This window comes from Rutilus rutilus (genome assembly GCF_951802725.1).
Source record: "Rutilus rutilus genome assembly, chromosome: 11".
Classification (NCBI taxonomy): domain Eukaryota; kingdom Metazoa; phylum Chordata; class Actinopteri; order Cypriniformes; family Leuciscidae; genus Rutilus; species Rutilus rutilus.
This window is the reverse complement of record NC_140216.1, coordinates 31,220,258-31,241,076: the sequence shown is the minus strand read 5'-3', so window position 1 is coordinate 31,241,076 and position 20,819 is coordinate 31,220,258. Positions and strand designations below refer to the sequence as shown.

The 20,819-nt window shown below is 37.4% G+C and overlaps 1 protein-coding gene across 1 annotated transcript in view; it reads left to right on the top strand.

Annotated features, from left to right (window-relative positions):
* The window catches only part of efna3a (ephrin-A3a), a 99,498-nt gene extending 79,584 nt beyond the window's left edge, over positions 1 to 19,914 (top strand). Inside the window, exons 2-5 of the mRNA XM_084423761.1 lie at positions 6,477 to 6,778; positions 12,008 to 12,073; positions 14,210 to 14,281; positions 18,110 to 19,914. Of these exons, the coding sequence (XP_084279887.1) occupies positions 6,477 to 6,778; positions 12,008 to 12,073; positions 14,210 to 14,281; positions 18,110 to 18,228 (559 nt within the window). The 3' untranslated portion in view covers positions 18,229 to 19,914. The remainder of the gene's footprint in view (positions 1 to 6,476; positions 6,779 to 12,007; positions 12,074 to 14,209; positions 14,282 to 18,109) is intronic.
* Positions 19,915 to 20,819: the final 905 nt, after the last annotated feature.

The window sequence follows — 20,819 nt, the reverse complement described above, 5'->3', positions numbered from 1 at the left end:
TTGGAACGAACCATGTCGAGATCAGAAGCCACACAAACAAACATAAAAGGTCACGTACTCTCATACACTTTCAGTCTGTTGCGTGGGTGGTGGTAATAGCGGGAAACTATACTTATTCACTTATTAGTGAAGTGGCCAATATGAGCTCTAGCATGAGCCTCTATTTCAGGTAGAGATGCACCGATTACAAGATTTCTGATTTTTCATTGAGTTTGACCTGCCGATCCCGATTTTAGCTGATTCCGATTTCATTTTTTCTAACCGCTTTACAGCACAGAGCACACACAAATATTTATTTTCTATCTTTTCTTTAATAGAACATTTGACATTTTGCATAGAAAATTTTTTGAACAGATAATCACTATAAAATAGAACTATATATAAATTACTCCTGGTGTGGGAAATTCGCACACATCTAAAGTGCAGTGTTATGGAAGAACCATTTCCTTCTTTTCAGATCCAATATCCAACAAAAAAATGTATGAAAATTGATATATATAGCAAACTAAACTTTTCTGCTTTGTCACCAGATAGTCTGTTTCTTCTCTCATCTGCCACATGTCCAGCCAGGCTAAACAAGCGCTCACTGTCAACGCTTGTACATGGTGCAGAGAGGTAAGCTCGGGCAAGTGCAGGGAAACGATTGGGAAACTGAATAATAAAAATCTGAATGCACTCATTGATTAACATGCTCGCCGAAATAAATACGCGCCGCTCACGCTTGCGCTGTGAAACGGCCGTAATTAATTCAACCAATCAGACCAACGATCCGGGTGACGTACTTGCCAGAGCGACGCGAAAACTCCAGGCAGGAAACGTGTCAACAAACGTGTTGGTTTGCAGCATTGATCAGCGGTTTGCAGAAGCAGCAATGGCATCGAGCGATTTTTGCAGGTTGTGCAAAAAAAAAAACATGAAAGTGAGTGGTATTTACACCCACTCGAGCGATTTGTTTGCTAAACTAAAGAAGCCATTGAGCATCGTCGAGAGGTTAAAAGGAATTGGATTGACGGTTGCGCGAGAGACGTCATCGTGTTAAACCCGCCAATAGCGCGCCAGGTGGATGAGCCAGTTTGTGATTGGTTCCCGCAGATGTGTAACGGAAGCAGGATAGAAGAATGTACAGGTTTCCAGCCTGAGCTGCAGGGCGAAATATGGGTTTACCCAGTCTATCCTTATATTGCATTAACCTGACAATATTCTGAGAAAAGTGATCTTTTGAATTCTATTTTTTTAGGGGGTCATTCGCACTGACTGATCGTTTGAGGTCACTGTATTGTAGGTTGGTTGTGATTATTTGAATTCTATTGTTGATATAAAGGGTCATACGCACTGAGAGTGACTTTATTTAAGGTCGCTGTATTGTTAGTTGGTTGTCCTCACAAATAGGATGTATTGCCATAAATGTATTTATTTATTGATTGATTGATTCATTTTTTTATAGATTTTTTGCTGAAATCAGTTTTCTTAATTTCAGAGGGGCAAAACTTAACTGTTAAGCTTGAAATGCTATACAATTCTCATTTGAGAGTGAGTGGTTATAAAAAATGGAGTGACTGTGCAAACAATACATGAAATAAAACTACCTGTAAACTGTTGAACACATGGTTGTTATGGCATTGTTCAGTGCTGTTCTTTAGAGACCCACCAGATGGAGCCATTTTTTGGTAGACTTACCAACACTTGACGACTTAAAGATATGATTTAGTAGAAAAAGGTCAATACTGGTGAAAAAATATCAGTTAAAACAATAATCAGTGTATATTTGCTCAGAATTAATATTAATTTCTACATTTTGTCAACAGTCGTGTTCTGATTACTTTTTATTACTAAGTAACTAGTAAAGTAACACATTACTTTAAAATTTGCAACAAAATATCTGAGTTACTTTTTCAGTTTGAAAAACTTGTACTTTGCTTAGCCTATTCATTTTACTTTCGGTGTGAAAGGGCCGCTCTTTACATTAGCAAAAATTTGCCCAGGTGAGAAAAGTAACGCAAAAGTAATGTAACATTACTTTCCATAAAAAGTAACTAAGTAATGCAATTAGTTTCCTTTTTAGGGAGTAACACAATATTGTAACACATTACATGTAAAAGTAACTTTCCCCAACACTGCTTATTTGCATATAGTTAAACACTGCTCAACTCTGCTCAACCACATTGAATTGGCAACATCTTCTGTCACGCAAATTACCAGCTCTCATTGAAAATGAATGACTTATGGCCACTTTGTTGCTGTAAATCACTGTGTGAATGCCGATGCTTAGAAACCCATTTAGGTGCAGTTAAAGTCCAATTTGGACATTATGTGTGGCTTTATAGCAGAAAGAGGCGATTCTCAAGTTTCAGCTATTACCTCTAAAGATGTAAGTGTCTTTTTTGGATACTTTAGAATATGTACAGTAGATTTTTGAGAATCTCACTGTCTCTCTCACGCTGTCTCTCTATCCACCCATGTGAATCATTCACAGATTGCCCCCGGGAGTGAATTTTCTGTGTTATAACTTTAACCTTTTACAGGGAATCCATCACAGTAATAGCCAGCCAAGACTGCGTCAGATACCATTTTTGCAATGTTTAAAGCTCAGAAGCAAACTGTGCACAGAGCTGCAGTTGTGTGATAAAAACATATAATGATGTGTGAAGCCTGGCGTCGACTAAACGAAATATTTTGGGATGCATGTTATCGACTTTTAAAGAGCTGAAAGATCGTTAGTGGTGATGAATGCGTTTGAAGGGATGGCAAGGTCTTAATCATTCATCTGTATGAAGTACGTATGTAATTGGTAGTTGTATAGCATATAATAGTATGTGTTACTTGTTTGTCAGGCAAGTGCATTGCAGTGTAATTTAGCTGACATAGACAGCAGCTTAATAAATATCAGCAATTACAAACCAGGTCGGAGCTGTTAGCACAAACATACGTTAAACCATGATGCTAATGCAGATCACACAGTTTTGAGTTCAGCCAGCTATATTTCTTTATATATTGTTCCAAGTAGGCGAATTGTTTTGTCATTCTACTATATTTTCAATAAAAAAAGACAAAAGTCTGCCAAAGAACAGTCATTTTATTCAAAAATTTTTGGTTTTGTTTTAATTTTGAAAACGAATATATGTAGGAAAACAATGACAAACCAGGTGGTGAAGGAATAGCTCAATTAAAAAAAAAGTACAATTATTTAAAATATGGATGAAAAGTAAATGCCATCAATAAAGTAAAAAAAAGAACGTCACACCACTGGAATATATCTGTAATGTGTCTGAATTGAAGTTGTTCTTTAGCAGTTAGTGTGGAGACTTTGGCCCTGAAGCATTTTATGCTGACGGCTGTTTATTGTATCCTCAGACCGATTATTAGCTGGATGCGTTGCTTCTATCTATCACTTTTATTCCTCATCTACCAGCTTTATCTCTCTCGCTCCCTCCCTTCCGCTTTGCCTTCTAACTAACAAGGTTTTCCTGCCCACTGAAAAGAGAGTGATGATGAGACAGCAGAATGGGAAAGTGAGAAAAGAGAGGAAGAGGGAAAACCATTACTCCGTTTTCACACTTCAATACATGTGCACATCCCTGGGGAGCGCTCCATCTCTCTCTCTGTCTCTCTTTCTCTTGTCTGTGGGTGTCATGAGGCAGACATATAGTTGCATAACACTTCACCTATAGAGCATGTACACTGAAGAGCATAAACGCACACTGATGTGGGACACAATGATACTGTAACTTATTGTTCTTGATCAGGAAGACACGTACACATTAGGATATTTTAGTTTTGGGGACTGCAGAATCTCACACACATTTCAAGGGATAGGTCACCCAAAAAATTCAATTCTGTCATCTGCTTACCCTCATCATTCTTTTCTTCCATGCAACAAAATACATTTTGAAGAATTGTGCTGGTCGCTCTTCATGTAATAACAGGGAACTGAAGCTTCCAAGCTTTAAAATGGATGCAAAAGTAATATAATGATAGCTTTGTGTGAGGAACAGATTGAAATCTTTCTTAGCACTCATGTAAGTGTTTTTGAGAGGAGTAGTGACTCTTATTCATTCTTTTCAATGAATTGGTTGATCTGGATTGTGAATTCTCACTCAGTACTTACTCATCCACTCACAGCCGTTAAAATCTCACTGGTTGAGTCGTATGGACCATTTTTATGATTGTTTTAGGGTGCCTTTTTGAAAGATTCAGTCCCCCTAGGGACTAATCGTGTCGAGAAAAATTACCACTATACAGGTTTTGAATGTCATGGGATTGAGGTATGTGAGGTAAATTTAGTAATTACTTTCATTTTTGGGTGTACTTTTTTCTTTATCCTCATTTCAATCTAAAAGGGGAAATGCTATACACATATTTTGTATATATATATATATATATATATATATATACACTCTTTTCTGTAAGAGTTCTAGACTCTGCAAATGGTAGAGTTGAGGGAAATGCCCAACATTTGTAGCCAATCACAAAACAACTCAACCAGAAACACATTCTTCATTTTATATGTCTGAGTTTGATGGCATTTTTGGGCAGTTTTTGAGAGAGGTCTAATTTAGTGAGCCGAATTCGCACTTTTAACTTAGGTCAGATTTAGCTACCTTACGTTTTATCCTCAAGGCAAATATCTATACTATCAGTCAAAAGTGTGAGCACACCTACTTTTATTCTTTATTATGACAATTTTCCACATTTTAGAATGAAAATCAAGTCATCAATACTATGAAATAACAAATGAAGTAAGGAAATTATTGAGTGATCGAAAATGTTCAGCAAATCAAAGCTGGCAATAACACTTGGCATGTTTGGTTCAAAGGATGGTTTTCTCATCATAGTCGTGATGTTGCCCATCACAGTTCGGTACAGGCATCAGAGCCGTGTCTCCTCGCAGCAGATCTTTGTTTGTGTGTGTGACGGATGGATTCCTGCCGCTGTTTTGACTTCTTTACACATTTTATAAGCTCTTCACGAGTTCTCAGCTGGTCAAAATAACATTATATGTAGGCAACAAACATACAACGAGCCCATTTAGCCCAGCACACAGCATTGTTTTGGATGTTCGGTAAGTTCCCTCGCGAAATTCACATAATGAAAGTCGACCAATCAGGTTGTGAACATATCCCTATGCCTTTAGGTTCGGTATCTTTAGGTTTGGTGTTAAAATGTCCATGTGAATGCTAAGCGGACCAGGACTAAGTTATATTTATTTTTTTATTTTTTTGCTTTGGACCAAGCGAACGGATCTACAACACACCCTAAATTTCAGCTCTGAACATTGTCAACCAATTTTATGAGATGCATACTAGGATTTTATTAGACAAAATTCCTCATGGGAGCTATTGGCTGGTGCTCAAAATGTCCTTTTGGGGACATTTGGTCCCTGCAGTGAAAACCTGAATCCCATCACCCCCCCCCCCAACACACACACACACACACACACACACCACAACATCATCATCTTCAGGAGTGTCAGGTACATCGCCGTCCCAATTCTGCGCCTCTCTGTACTCGTCTCATCCTTTGTTTTTCTGCACTCATTTCATCTTTCCTTACTCTTTTATCTTCTCCCTTTATCTTTCTCTCTTCCTCTCCTTGCCTGCACCCTCTCCCTAAATTTAGCAGCTTTGAAGCATCCCTCCCCAAAACACACTGCATGACAAAAATCTTTCATTCAGTCTGCGTGTGTGTGAGCAGGAGAGAGAATAAGAGAGAGAAAGCCCTAATCAAGGATGTGATTGCCATCTGTTGTGTATTGATAAAAGACTAAGAAAGACACTGATTAAAAAAGAGGGGGGAAAAGCAGTAGGAAAAAAGAAAGAAAACTGCAGAAGCGGTGAGTAAAGGAGGAGGAGCAGAACTACAAAGAGGACACGTAAATAATGCGCATTTTAGAAAGCAGAAAAAAACAGCACTGCATGTTGTAGTACTGAAAGTGTGTAAAAGAAGAAAAAGGATTTGTAAAGAAAGACACGGAAACCGAGGAGAAAGGGGTTAGCGGAATAGCGGAAGAGGAACGGAGAAGGAGTGGGTGACATTTCTGATCCTCGTTTTGTAATTGAATAATAATCTCCTGCGGGACCTGACCTAGAAGCGCGCAAGTGTGTGTATTAGCATGGTTTTTTTTTTTTTTCTGTGTGAGCTTGTGTGGGACAAAGAGAGTCAAATGAGAAGGGCGGCTGTGAAATGAAACACTGCCCCCTGTTGTTTGATCAGGGCCTCGCGCACATTAAGCATGAAAAATGATCCGGTTTAATGTGCTGTGGCAAAGCATTGAAATGTAACTGCTTTTTCATTCAAGCAGGACTTACACGTTTTAGAAAGGTCAATGAGATAAATCTTCCCCTTCTCTTCCTTTTTCTATCTAAAATACAACGTATATATGACTGATGCCATTCGAATAGCAAAAACACTGTAATCGTATAATAATGTTTTTAATTTTGCCTTTCTCTTTTTTTGTCCTTCCTCTCTGATTCTTTTAGCTTGCGGAGTGAGGGCTACACCGTACAGGTCACCGTGAACGACTACCTGGACATCTACTGTCCACACTACAACCAGAGCCAGCGGGGGTCGCTAGAGCGCGGGGTGGCCGAGCAGTACGTTCTCTACATGGTCAGTTACCGTGGCTACCGCACCTGCGACCCACAGATGGGCTTCAAACGCTGGGAGTGCAACCGGCCGCACGCCCCCCACGCGCCAATTAAGTTCTCGGAGAAATTCCAGCGTTACAGCGCCTTCTCACTAGGCTATGAATTCAACGTTGGTCATGAGTACTACTATATATGTGAGTATTTGATCAAATATATAAAATCACCATCATGAGGTTTTCTTAATGACATTTTTGTTTGTTACAGTTTGTTTAGTTGTTAGGTTTTATTTAAATGTGCACTATGTGTAGGTTTAATTTATTAAATATATTTTAAATCATATATACTGACATGAGTCGTACCTGTTATATTTTACATGGAACATTGGGGCTGGTATGTTCACATAACCAGATCACAAGACCAACCAAATACTAATTGCTTTATCTTGATCATTTAAAAAAAAAATGCCTAAGTGAACCTTTAAAAACAAATTAAGCTCAATGGATAATACCGGTACAAATGTAATTTATGCAAATGAGTAAAATATTTAACTAAATATATGCAAGTAAACAATTTGCAGCATTTCCATTCCATTAAACACAAAAACAAAAGTGTTACTTTTGTGGAAACTGGCCCAAAGTAGAAGTCTAAATGGAAGTTGGAGCCAATGGGGAAGCCACTTTTAGTAAATATAATAAAGCAGGCTTTGAAGCATTACATATTTGCTGCAGATGCTTTATGTCAGTGTTATTCAGATGGCGGCCGGCGGTCTGGTTCTGGACCCCGGCTTGGTTCCATCTGGACCGTGGGACATAATTGCGCCATTTTAACGTTTCCACAGTTTAAAATGAGCAGCGTGTCAAAACAGCGGAGCGGTTCGCAGCACAAGTGCTCAGGTTCGTTTACGCTAATGATCGTTCGGCGCTACATCCTCTAATATTTGTATCTGGAGCCAAACGCGCTTCATTCAAGCCCTTTCCTCTCTGTGCGCATTGCTTTTTTCTCCTCACTAGAGACGTGAAGCGCCACATTAAGAGATGCAGATGACGCGGTTATTTTAACAACAGTAGCAGAACACAATGAGCAGCAAAATAGATACTTTTGCTGAAACACTGCAGAAAACGAGAATGCAGAAAATACAATTATTTTTTTATTTTATCTTACCACTAGGAGTACTCCTAAATCGCATTAAAAGATTTTAGCTAGGAGTTTTCTCTTAAAAGTTATTCACAACACCTTTCAGACCTACTCTTAGTAAAGAAAAATGACAACTCCTAAACTAAGAGTGAGTCTTCGTTGCTATGGATGACGTCATTACTCATGCAGGAGCTTGACTGAAGTGACCACCTTGATTGGCTGATGATTGTAACGCGGAAATGATTCCAAACACCTCCCCTACGATGATGAGTGACAGGTGACAGGTCTCAGAAAGCGTGCGCTTCACAAGTAGTGCGAAGGACGGAAGATGATGAATAACTGAATAAAGAGTAAGGCAAAACAAATAGCCTAGTAGCCTAATGAAACATATGGATTGATGCAATATCTTTGCAACATTATTGAATTAATCTGTCTCTATATGCCTCTGCCTACGTTTGCAAAGAGAAGAACATTTTAATTTGATTCACAATGAAACGTTACAATTAGTTTACATGCAATGAGTAGCCTAGTTTTGCTTGTTGTTGGTGGCGTTATTGCATTATGCCTACAATGCAAAATTGTTCCCTCGCGATTGGAAGCTCCTGTAGCCGCCGCGTACGCATTTCAAAACATCGCAACGTGAAATGCCACAAAAAGCGGTTTGTGAATAGGTCTTAGTGAGTTAGGAGTCCTCTCGACTTCTTTTAAGCTGTCTCAGGCTTAGGTGCTACTTTTAGGGCTAAAATGCTTCGTGAATTACTCTTAGTCAAACAAATTAGGAGTCCTAAAGTTACGAGTGACACGCCCATTATTTTTAGGAGTTGCTCCTAAATTCGCCAGTTAGGAGCTACTTTTAGCCTTAAAATTCTTTGTGAATACGGCCCCAGAGCATTTCATAATAAACAATGTTTTCTCAGTCCTAAGGCAGTATGTGCCATACATGTAGTAGGTGTATAAATGTAAAAAAATATATAATAATAATCTTACAGATTTTTCTGATTCTGATCTTTCTGTACTTTTTTATATTCATATATCCAGTTGGGAGAAATATTTACTTTTTTTTGGTAAACATTGGTAAAAATTCTTAGACGTCACTGCTTTGGCTCTCTGGACCTAAGATTCTCATCTTTGACGACTATTTTGAGTGTTTAGTTTTTTTTACACTGGATGTCGCGTCAAATAGAGATCCATTATAATCATTGATGCTGTCTACACTGAATACAGTATAAAAGATGCGCGTTAAGTTTCTGACATATTCCGTGGACTTGAGTCTGTCGACAACAGGACAAATGGAAGAATGAAGAACATTCGCTTTGACGCGTCCAGTGGATGGTTCATTTAAGGTGTTCTGAATCGCAGAACAATAAAAGTGGTCGTTTACTGACTAGCCTAAGAATATCCGATCTTACTGTACTTTTTTATATTCATATCCAGTTGGGAGAAATAGTTACTTTTTTTAGACGTCACTGCTTTGGCTCTCTGGACCCAAGATTCTCATCTTTGATGACTATTTTGAGTGTTTAGGCTTTTTTTTCTTATTCAAAGTACTACGACTGCCCCGATGAAAAAAGTATAACTGTTCCAAAAAAGTATCGTCCGAACCTCTGATGGGAAGGAAATACCGTATATAGATCGGACCTCTTAGAACTTTAATTGAAAACCCCTGCTTTATTTATTGAACAACAGTGTGCCAGACAATTCTGAAATGTGATACTTGCCAATCTGAGTGAATTATTTAATTATTTATCACATGATTCGAATCAAAGTCTGCGAAAAATAAACGAATTTATTCTGTAAACGCGTCGTAGTTTTGCACTGTCGTCCGACTCCTACTAAATAAAAGTTTACGTTTTTACATCTCAAGCAAGTGTATATGTTTTATGTGCACATTCTGGAAATTAGTATTTGTCATTTTTATGCAGTATCCCAATATTTGCATAGGAATATGTAGATGGAAAGCTAATGGCACGTTGCCACAGAAAATGTTTGTGAAAACAAGCTTACAATGGAAGTATCTGGGGACAAAAGTTGCACAATTACAAGTGGATTTCTGTCAACAATCTCAGGTGCATGTCAAAATTATTTCATGTGGTTATTGACAGCATGCCACAGATGCTGTCCATAGAACTTGATAAAACTTGTATTTAACATAATAATCCATTCAAGTGTTTTTGCTTTTGCTAGCAAGTTCCAGTTTGCAGTAGGCATACTTCATCTAAACTCCACTGACAGAAAAGGTTATTACACAGGGAAAGGCATACTGGGGAGCAGATGGAGGTTTAGTGCTTTGTTCAAGGGGACATTGCCTTGGCAGGATCCTCCCTTTCATGATGTGGCGATTGTACCGCCGAGCCAATCACAGCCCTTCCTGTCGTGGAGTTTTTTGTGTTGGGAATAAAAGAAGTGAGAACTTTCTGCGTGAGCACCATTATGTGCAGGGTTACAGATAAGTCATACAGATGCAGTTAACTTAAGAGAAGCTCATTAAGAAAACAATTTGCGACCCCAGTGAACGTCTTTAAAGGGCTTTGTTGCTACGAAGCAGTAGTTTGAAGAAAGGCAGCAAGTTATTTCAAACACAACAATGTTTCATTCATTTTTTCCAAATCACAACTGAGAATAAAAGAAAGCTCCTAAGGACCCAAGCTCAAATGCATCTCTCCCAGCAGTCCATTTGCTCTCAAAACTGCCTTGTTGGTGAAATGGTGACAGCTCCGCCATGCAAAGGAGCTTGTTATCGGGAAACGGACGTTACGGAAGGCCGCCGATCATCGGTCTTTCTGGCATTTGGGTCAGTCACTACCAATTAGAGCGCACCCGGTTTTTGATCGAAAACTTTCTAATGCAGGCTGTAAAGCGAGTGTTAATAGAGCATTGCTAATGGTGATTTTCTGATGCATGTCTCACCTAATGCTAATAGTCGTCTTCATTAGTGAGGCCTGTAGGCAGGTTATTAGCGATTGCATGACAACCATTGGTATTGAATAATGATATCACACTCAAACATTCCTATGATAATGTGGCCCATATGTTTATCAACCTGAAAACAAGAAACGTTATCTTTGTCTTAGCCCAGGGGAGTTCGTTTAGGGCCAATTCATCAATCAAAGACGGTATCCGCAGCTTGTGGAAATGGATAATTTAATAAACGTACACCGTATCTGTTTTTTTGATCAGTGTTATTTATTTAGTGTTTGTTTTATCTCAGCAGAAGGAGCTTTGGCTTAGATACCTTAAAATGGCCATAACATTTGCTGTGAATTATTCTTTTGAAATAAAGAGTTTAATGTGCTATGTAGTAGACACACTCTAAAGCGCTCTCACCAGGTTGCTGCTCATTTCAGTTCTGCATGTGAAGTATTCTGTGATCATTTACATATGGAAGACTTAAAGGTACAGTAGCAAAAACAACCTGTTGAACTTAATGTTCAGAGTAAGGGCAGAAAATGGACATGAGAAACTAAATTAAAGCAGTTTTTGGTGCAAGAAATTGACTAACATTACAAGTGGACTTTGAAGAGGAGGATTTGGGTAACAGGTTAAAACCAGTATAGATATGTGAGGAATGGAGTAGTAACATAATGTTTTAGCTTTTAATTAGGTAAAAATGCAGTGGTAAATGTTTAAATATGTTGTGTTCTACTTTGTTGGTACATTTAAATATTTACATTTATTCATTTAGCAGTGACGTGACGCTTTGGACGAAATCTTAACATGTCACATGACCTCATTACATTTCACTATATCTGTATTTTGTATAGATACCGTGCACAGTATGCTGATTTTTTGTATGCATAGAATACTAGTTTGTCCTGGTGCTACATTAGTTACTTCCTATATTATACTATGTACTATAACTGTTCATAAAACATTATAGAATCCCACAATGCAGTGTGCCTAATGTGACTAATGAACCAGAAAAAAAAAGATATTTTTAAAATTAATATTTTGATTCAATATTTGATTGGACTGATGAAGTTTTTATCAAATAAATAAATAAAAAGGCAAAAACTGCATTTATTTGCTAAATGATGACTGACGCCAATCACATATTACACGAAGAGATCATGTGACTGCAACGTAGAATACTTGCTATTATTGCTATAATACTTTACTATTTACTGTTTCACTTATAATTGAAAAATATACAGGATACTGTGTATACTGAATAGTGTTAATTTAGTAAGCTACAGTAGTATTACGTTCTGAACCTAGAAGTGATGTCAGTGCATGTCATTGTCCAGTAGGTGGCAGTAGGTTAATGTTTGTGCTGTCATGTGTTGTTGCAGCTACACCAATCCATCACCACGGACACAACTGTTTAAGACTGCGGGTGTTTGTCTGCTGTTCTACAGGTGAGCATCATCACACACACATAGAAACAAAAAAAGCACGTAAACCGCAAGGTTAATGTGTGTTTTGTGTGTGAGCAAACTATTTTCAGAACTTAATGCTCGAACATGTTCTGTGGCCTCTTTGATCAGAGCATGTGTGGAGACGTCCTCTCACCCCCTGCTCTGTCTTTCAGTTTCTCTTCTCACACTTTTGCTCTGTCTGTCTTTGATAGCATAACTCATGCAGCTCTTGAACACAAGTTTAACCCCGCGCTGCATTAATCAATAATATTTTTCAGTTATATTACATGTGTGTGTATTTGTTGTAATGGCTTTGTGTTTGCATATAATGTACCTAAAATGTATAAAAAAAAAAAAAGTTTGAGCAAATAATGTGTATAGGAAGCAACAATAGGAATTACATTTTAATATGTAAACTCTATATTAAGGTAAAAAATAAATGCATTTTGCAGAAAAAAGCATTTTGCATTTTTTCTTTCTTTCTTTCTTTCTTTCTTTTATAAAAAGACTATATTGACAAATTGCAGAGAATGAAAGTGGAAAAATACAGTATGCCTTAAAGGGGTCATGATAATCAAATTTGTCTTGATGTTTTGACATATAAGAGGTATTTGTACCATTAAAACATCCTGTAAGTTTCATAGCTTAAAAACATCCTCCTCATTATAAACAAAGCATTTATATAATCAGGTTCCAGAAACGTCTCGTTTTGATGATGTGGGATCTGTGACATTACATGGGCAAATTCATTTGCATATGACTGCCTCCAGAGCAAGACATCAACGAATAGTTTTACATCATCTCACGCCCGCTAGCATCCAGTCGTTTAATGGCTGACATTTGTCTACACTGGATGTGAGTGTCGCGTCAAATATAGATCCATTATAATCACTGATGCTGTCTACACTGAATACAGTATATATACAGTTTCTGACATATTCCGTGGACTTGAGTCTGTCGACAACAGGACAAATGGAAGAATGAAGAACATTCGCTTTGACGCGTCCAGTGGATGGTTCATTTTTACTGACTAGCAGATCATTTCTTCTTTTTTTTCTCGCTGCGTATATACATTTGTTTTGTTTGTTTTTGCAAAAAACTTTATTAGCAATATAAGTGAACCTCAAGGAACATTTTTAAAAATCCATGTCATGACCCCTTTAAGGCGAGACACTACAGGTGAATAGGGTAACATTTTAAAATAATAGATATCACCATGAAACTTCCTCAGTTGATTACTTACACAAGTATATAAAAAAAAATGTATTACAAGTTTTAGAAATTTGTATGTTTAATTATGCAAATTAGGCATTATCTCATTAAATATGCATGATTTTGCATATTTTTTTCAGTAGATAGATCTGAACATATGATAAAGCCAGGTGCAAAATTATTTTTCCTTTTTGTTTACACACAAGATGAAAATTAAAATTCAGAGGGATTTCAGGATATATGCTTTCATTACCTAGGAAATCAAAATATACTGTCCATAGCCATAAAAAAATTATTTTCGCCATATTTTTTGGATTAAAATGACACATAAATCAGGCCAGGAATGATTTATTAACAAATCCCTCTGAAAATATCTTCAGAATACTGCTAAGTGTATAACTGGAAAATTTGGTGTACATAGGCTGAGATGTTTGTACTGGAGAACTCATTTTGGGAAAACGGCAGTTAAAGATTTAAATAGCTTTAAATGAGAAATCGTCAGCTTTAAATCCCGCTCTGGACATTCACGATTGGTTACTGATAGAAAGGAAATGCCCATATTTGGGTTACATAGCGTTGTGCAGGAGACTCAGAGCTTTACAACGATACCGGTCATGACAGAATTCAGTAAACAGACGGATCTCGGCATGTCGCGTTGGAATACTAACTTCCTGGTAAATTCAGGAGAAACTTACTGCCGCAAGTAAACAAAATGTAATAAAATAAACATCTTAATGTATATTTTCAACGTTTTCTTTATAGCAGCTTGAAAGAACACATATTGAAGGAGTAAACTAGCCTAAAATCTCAAAACTGACCACTGCATGATAAATCTATGTTTTTGCCTGCCGTGTCTCGCCTTAAGTGATCAGATAGTGTATAGGGTCACTGTATGCACTGAGATCATGTTTTTCTTTGCTACAGTCTCTAATGCAGATGATGACTCGAACCAGAGTCCCCCTGACTACACTGTCAGACCCAAACTGCATGACATCGGTGAGTGAACACACACAAACATGAAACCTTGTACACACATTGGCTTTATAAGAGTGTGTAACACAAATTTTCATCTGTTCTCACAAATATGGCTTTTACGGATTTAATCTGCCTCATGAGCATCTGAAATTCCTCTTAAAAGCCTGTATGACCATAATGTCCAGGGGATGGCCAATAATAAACAAATTCATGCATTTATTCAATCTCTCTAATTTTGCTCTCTCGCCCTCACTTAACTACTGTTTTTATTCTGAGAAATCGAGCTGTAAATGTGCAGTGAGACGCATTATGACTGCACATCTGAAAATGTATGTCCAGTGAATACTCAGAAACCCAAGTTCACATCAGGATCACAGGAAGGATCATCGGGACACACTGCAGGATGCACAGCTTGGCTCAACGCCCACATGACCTTGCTAAAGCACATAACTAAACAAATAGCTGGCACTTTACACCACCGTAGGCATTCAAAAGCACTCTAGCAGTAGGACATCTCTCTCTCTCTGTGTGTGTGTATGTGTGGGTACATGTGTGTTAATGCACACGGCATTAAAATGGAAACTGATTATGACACACACACCATATGAACCAATTGACCCTCTGTACACAGATCCTCCTACTTCTAAAACTGTCAACATCTTGTTAGCTTTCCCAAACCATATCTAATAAAAAACACATTGCTGACAGGTCAACCACTCTATTTTAAGGGGGAAAAAACTTGTGTTGCAGTCTTGAGGACTAAGTTTTACTTTGTTTGCTGTCAACAGCTCCATAATACCATCATTTGTGCTGATGCTGCATTAAAATAAAAATTCTGCTTAAGTGTGCATAACACACATCATATAGACATAGTGTGTTCCAGTCAGGGACTATACTCGATGAAACCGATATGAAAAGATAGGGTTACAGATGTCAAAAAAGCACTGCATAATCACTATTCTGAAAAGACTTCCAAAGACCCAGGAGACATGATGTTTCTTATTTGAGTTTGCCAGGTCACACTGAAAGAATTTATACACTAGTTTCAGTCGAAAAAGGTGAATCAGCTAAAAGCTAAAGTCCTTTTTTGTGCTTTTTTCTCTTTATTTGACTGATAGGCTATTAAAATAACCTAACTGTTAAGAATAACTGTTTCTTCTTATTTTTTTTCTTATCACTTATCACTTGTACATTAGGGTATTGTGTTACATCTTATGTTGTTTAATTAATGTTTATTACATTCAAATTTCAAATTATTTCAATTAATGAAATATTTTTTTTTCTACTGTAAATTTAAGATCAATTTGTAAAACTTAAAATGTTGCTACCGTATTCTTAAAAAAAAAGAAAGTCAGGATCAGGGTTATCACAGTGAAGACATCCTTTGAACTACCATTGGTCCGTGGTGATGATGTAATAGGTAGGTGTGCGCGGAGGCTCCGCCTTCTTTGACACAGAGAATCTTCTGTTCAGTCCGTCGAGGTCAGACGTCACGAATAAAAACATGAACACGCTGGAGAGCTGCTTTATGCTGGAAATTGATGTTGTAAATCTGAATTGAAAGCTATACTGACACATTTTCATGTTTAATACTGTAAAGCTGCTTGCTTTAAAGCAATACAGTACATTGTACAAAGTGCTATAAATAAACGTGACGTGACTTAACTTGACTGGAGTGCAGCGTGGGAACATATCCACATCGCTATGATCAGATGCTTTCTTAACCGCTGTTTGCTCACCGCTGTCATTATTTTGCACAGCAAACATTTACATATTCATCTAAACACAGCTCTCAGCAGAGTAGGTGGCGTCGGGATGTTTGATAACCATATGCTGAAAAGGTATTTCAAACTTCTTTTTACCCCTAAGCAAAGAACAATCTGTTTTGCAATCACATCTTGGATATAAACAGCATTGTTTTGGATGTAGAACATTTCTGGATCAGTTGATGTTCAGCATCAAATCTGGAACCTTTAGCAAAACCAGTTGAGAACCTCTAGGGTATATGTTGTTCCAGGCCCTGCTAAAGATCCTGATCCAGGAGCACATCCTACTTTGTCGCACAGCAAAACCAGTCCAGTTGGAATTTCGCCTATGTGCGTCAACAATAATAAATTCCAGACATTTCCATGATGTGTTGACACGGCTCCGCTGATATGTCCATTGAGCTGCGTGTCAGTGTTCGCTCACGTCTGCTATCACAGCAGTGTGTTTAACCTCTAACTGCCCGAGCGTCCTTTATCAACATACAACGTGGCGGCTGCTGATAAGAAATGTCACATATTCTTTGTTTTTTTTTTCTGTCTGATATCCTTCCAAGTCTTTTCTCTACAATCATATCTGCTGTTTTAATAGATAAGATTTCTCTCTCGCTATCTCTCCTGCCTTTATTTCTCCTTTTCTCTGCCTTTCTCTATTTCTAAGTGATTATTTTCATCATCAATAACCCTTGTAGAATGTTATATTGAGCTTTAGGGCCAGTAGTAATACAGAAAATGAATGGATGAGTTTTATCTTCCTTATATTTAGAGAAGGCTGTGGGGAAACCATTACAGTTGCTGCAGGTGATTACATTACTCAAAGAGGAATCGTTATTTCCCCTGCACCCTTTATCATTCTATGATGCTTAGTAGGTGATCATTTCCCGTCACTGTCTAACTTTGACTTCTAGCTTTTGGTTGCGGTGGCTTCATGGTTAGTGCTTGCGTTCCTGACATTGAGCCATGGTGCTCATGTAATGGATGCAGGATTGATTCCAGCCGACAGTGATGTTCCGATCTCATTCCCTCTGTTTCCAATCATTTCCTACCTCTCTCTTGAATATCCTGCTGATAAGAGCAGCTAACATGATGGATATAAAGAGCTAAAGTTAGCCATTATTCAGTGAGAGATTGACCGTCGACAGATTTTTTTCTTAATCTGAATGAAATCACTAAATGTTTGGGATGATATACGTGTATAGATTTGTAATCTTATCAAACAGGATGGAATGTTGGAAATCACGCTGTCTAATACTCACATTTCGATTAGAGAATAGATCTGGAATTGGTAAAACATAAAACCAGCAATTGTGAGATAAAGTTTAAAATAAGAAATAAATCATATTATTACCTTTTAAAATCTCATTCTACTTTTTAAAATGTGTTTGTCTTATATGCTCACCAAATATAATACATCAAAAATACGGTAATACTTTACAATAAGGTTCATTAGTTAACATTAGTATTAACTAAAATGAACAGTGAGCAATACATTTGTTACAGTATTTATTAATCTTTGTTAATGTTAGTTAAAAAAATGCAGCTGTTCATTGTTCATGTTAGTTCACAGTGCATTAACTAATGTTTACAAATACAATCTTTGATATTAATATAGATTAATGCATGCTGATGAAGTATTGTTCATTCTTAGTTCATGTTAACTAAGGTTAACTAATGAACCTTATTGTAAAGTGTTACCAAAAAATACAGCAAGAACAGTAATATTATAAAATATTATTACAATTTTAAATAACTTAGCAGCCGTTACAAGCCAAATGCTGACTTGATGCTCAAGAAACTTTATTTAAACTTTATTTTTGTGGAAAACGTCTTTTTTTTATTTCTTTTTTTTTATTGAAAGCTCAAAAGAACAGTATTTATTTGAAATGGAATCTATTATAACATTAAAAATGTCTTTACTGACACTTAACCAATTTAATGCATCCTTGCTGAATAAAAATGATATTTATAATTTGAAATGCTTTACTCTGAGGCGGCGTACATAGTTTTGTAGGCTTTTTATCAGCATAAAAAGTCGTTACGTGCTCACTAACTTTCTTTCTTCCTTCCCTTCTTTCTTCTCTCTCAGATGAGTTTAACCCTGAGATCCCCAAACTGGAGAAGAGCGTCAGCGGCAGCAGCCCGTCTGGAGACCGACTGTTAATCACTGTGGCGACGCTTCTCCTCGCCGCTCTCCTCGTGTCTTAGCAACCGTCTCTCTCTCTCTCTCTCTGACATTTCTGAGCCAGCAGCTCCGAGCGCTCGCCTTTCGTTCAACCTGTGCGGGAGATTATCCAATCAGAACAGATTAACCAATAGTCAAGCCCTAAACACTGGAGCTAATAGTAGATCTACCGCACCCAAATAGTGGCCTTCGTCTCCACAATTTTGGAATAAGGAATGACGTGCATCAATTTCAGAATTTGCCTTTGCGATGGAACGTCCACTCTCCTCAAACGTACTCGCGGAGGAAAACAAATCTGGTTAGACAGTGAGGTCTCTCTACCTCTAGCTACGTCCGTTCTCGTCTCTAATGAACCTACCCAGACTGGGGCGAATCTTGAGACGGACATTTTAAGATTGACGCGAGCTCAAATGGATATGACAAGCGTCATAGTGGTCAGTGGATCTCAGCTGAGAGACTCGAGGAGTGCTGGAGACCTTTGATCCTGTTTTAACATTCTGTCACAACCCTTACCTGTCGGACTGCAATATGTGTCAGTCACTGATAGTTCTGCAGCAGAGATCAATAAAACTCATTTGCCCGTCACTAAGTTCAGGTGTTAGGCTTATGAATCGATCACAGAAAGGCATGGCTACTGTTTCTGCTGGTTCCCAGGCTGGAGACTGGAATGGGAACGCTTTCCTTCTAGTTTCCCAGTTCCATTGCTGAACTTGGAAACTAGAGATCGGTCAGAGACCATCACTTTTGTACATTGCGTGACCGAAATAGTTTGGACGTCATAGCAGCGCACATAATGAAAGAGAATCGAGATGGAACGAACTAACGGTAGATGGATAGATAAACGTTTATTTCCTATAGTATGTACGTGTCATCATGGAAAGGCACTGGACTGGCCAGTGCCACTGATTAGCATAGTGGCCATTTTTGTAAGAGCGGTCGAGTCGTGAACTGCAATTCGCTGTTTTATATCGAAGAATTGCGATGCAGATTTAGTTTTTACCGTATGATACATATTTAACTGCTCTTTGAGTATGTTAGGTTATTTACTTAATTTATTGAGTTATTTATTGATCATTTGATCCTTTTTGGGGAACTTTGTGAGTTTTGTCTGCTTTCTTGAGGGATCCTTCCTCATCTTTGCTAATGCCAAATTATTTTGTTTATTTCTGTTCGTTTCATGGACTTTATTTCTGTTCATGTGCCAGCAAATTGAGTCTTAGTTACAGAAAGACATATCTAATGCATCTCATCCATTGCGCTCGGTTGAAATAGGTACATTATCTTTATAAGGAGAGTCATTATTATAGGACAGTGTGAGATTGTTGTAGTCTATATTGGTGGGCGGGGCTGGGAGGGCATTTAGGGAGGGGCTTCTTGAGAGGGCGTGGCTTCAGTGCAGTAATGGAATAAATCATTCCTCAGAACCCTGCAGACAATGTCAAGAGTGAATGTCTATGTAAATGTGTCTGCGTATGTGTCTTATGAGTGTGCACTTTACAGGGGGTTGTGAAAGTGTGCGCATTTTGGCATTTTCATATGCATTTAGATACACATTTGTAGGTTTTAAATACTCAAGCTTGTGTGAGAGTTTTGGCTGGCGAGAATGAGACGGGTGAGAACGAAAGCATTTATCATTGTTGGCGACAACAGTACCAATCGTGTTTACCTTAGAATGATTACAAACATGTAAACGAATCATGAATGACAATTGCCAGAATGAAACTTAATAAAACATTCTTATTTTAACACTCTCGCTGTTATTTTTATCGTCTGTGGGTTATACCTTTTTTACCATCGTAATCAGTATGACGTGATTCTCAGGATGTCAGAAGTGCATCTAATAATGTGTTAAGGGGATGCAAGGAGACATTTGCAAGGAAAATCATTTAATTTATTATAATGCTAAAAGGATGGGGCAGCTACAAGAGTTTACATTGAATTAAATGGCAAATACAGATTGTGAAACCTAAATACTAATAATAACAGAAAAGGAAAAAACATTATTCATAATGCAAGGACTTTTAATTATAAATAAGCCTCAAATACACTGGGACTATATACACTGTAAAAAATGCAATTTCGAAGTTATTAATAAGACAATGATTAATAGAGCTTTTACTAGTAAATACAATAAAATCTTTGTACTTAAAGATGCCACGTTCCATTCAATGTAATACTTGCCATTTCTTTGTAATTGTGAAATTTATAAGCAATTTTTGAGTGAAAATTGTTTCTACACCGTTTTTTTTTTGTGTGTGTATGTGTATATATACAATTCTTGTCAAAAGTTTGGAAATATTCTTTTTTTAAGAATTGTTTTTGAAAGCAGTCTCGTATGCTCACCAATGCTAAATTTATTTAATCAAAAAATACAGTAAAAACAGTAAAATTGTGAAATATTAAAGAACTGTTTTCTATTTTAATATATTTTAAAATGTAATTTATTTCTGTTATGGCAAAGCTGAATTTTCAGCATCATTACCCCAGTCTTCAGTGTCACATGATCGTTCAGAAATTATTTTAATATGTAGATTTGCTGCCCAGGTAACATTTCTTATTATTATTATTATTATCAATCTTTAAAACAGTTGTGCTGCTTTACATTTTTTTGGAA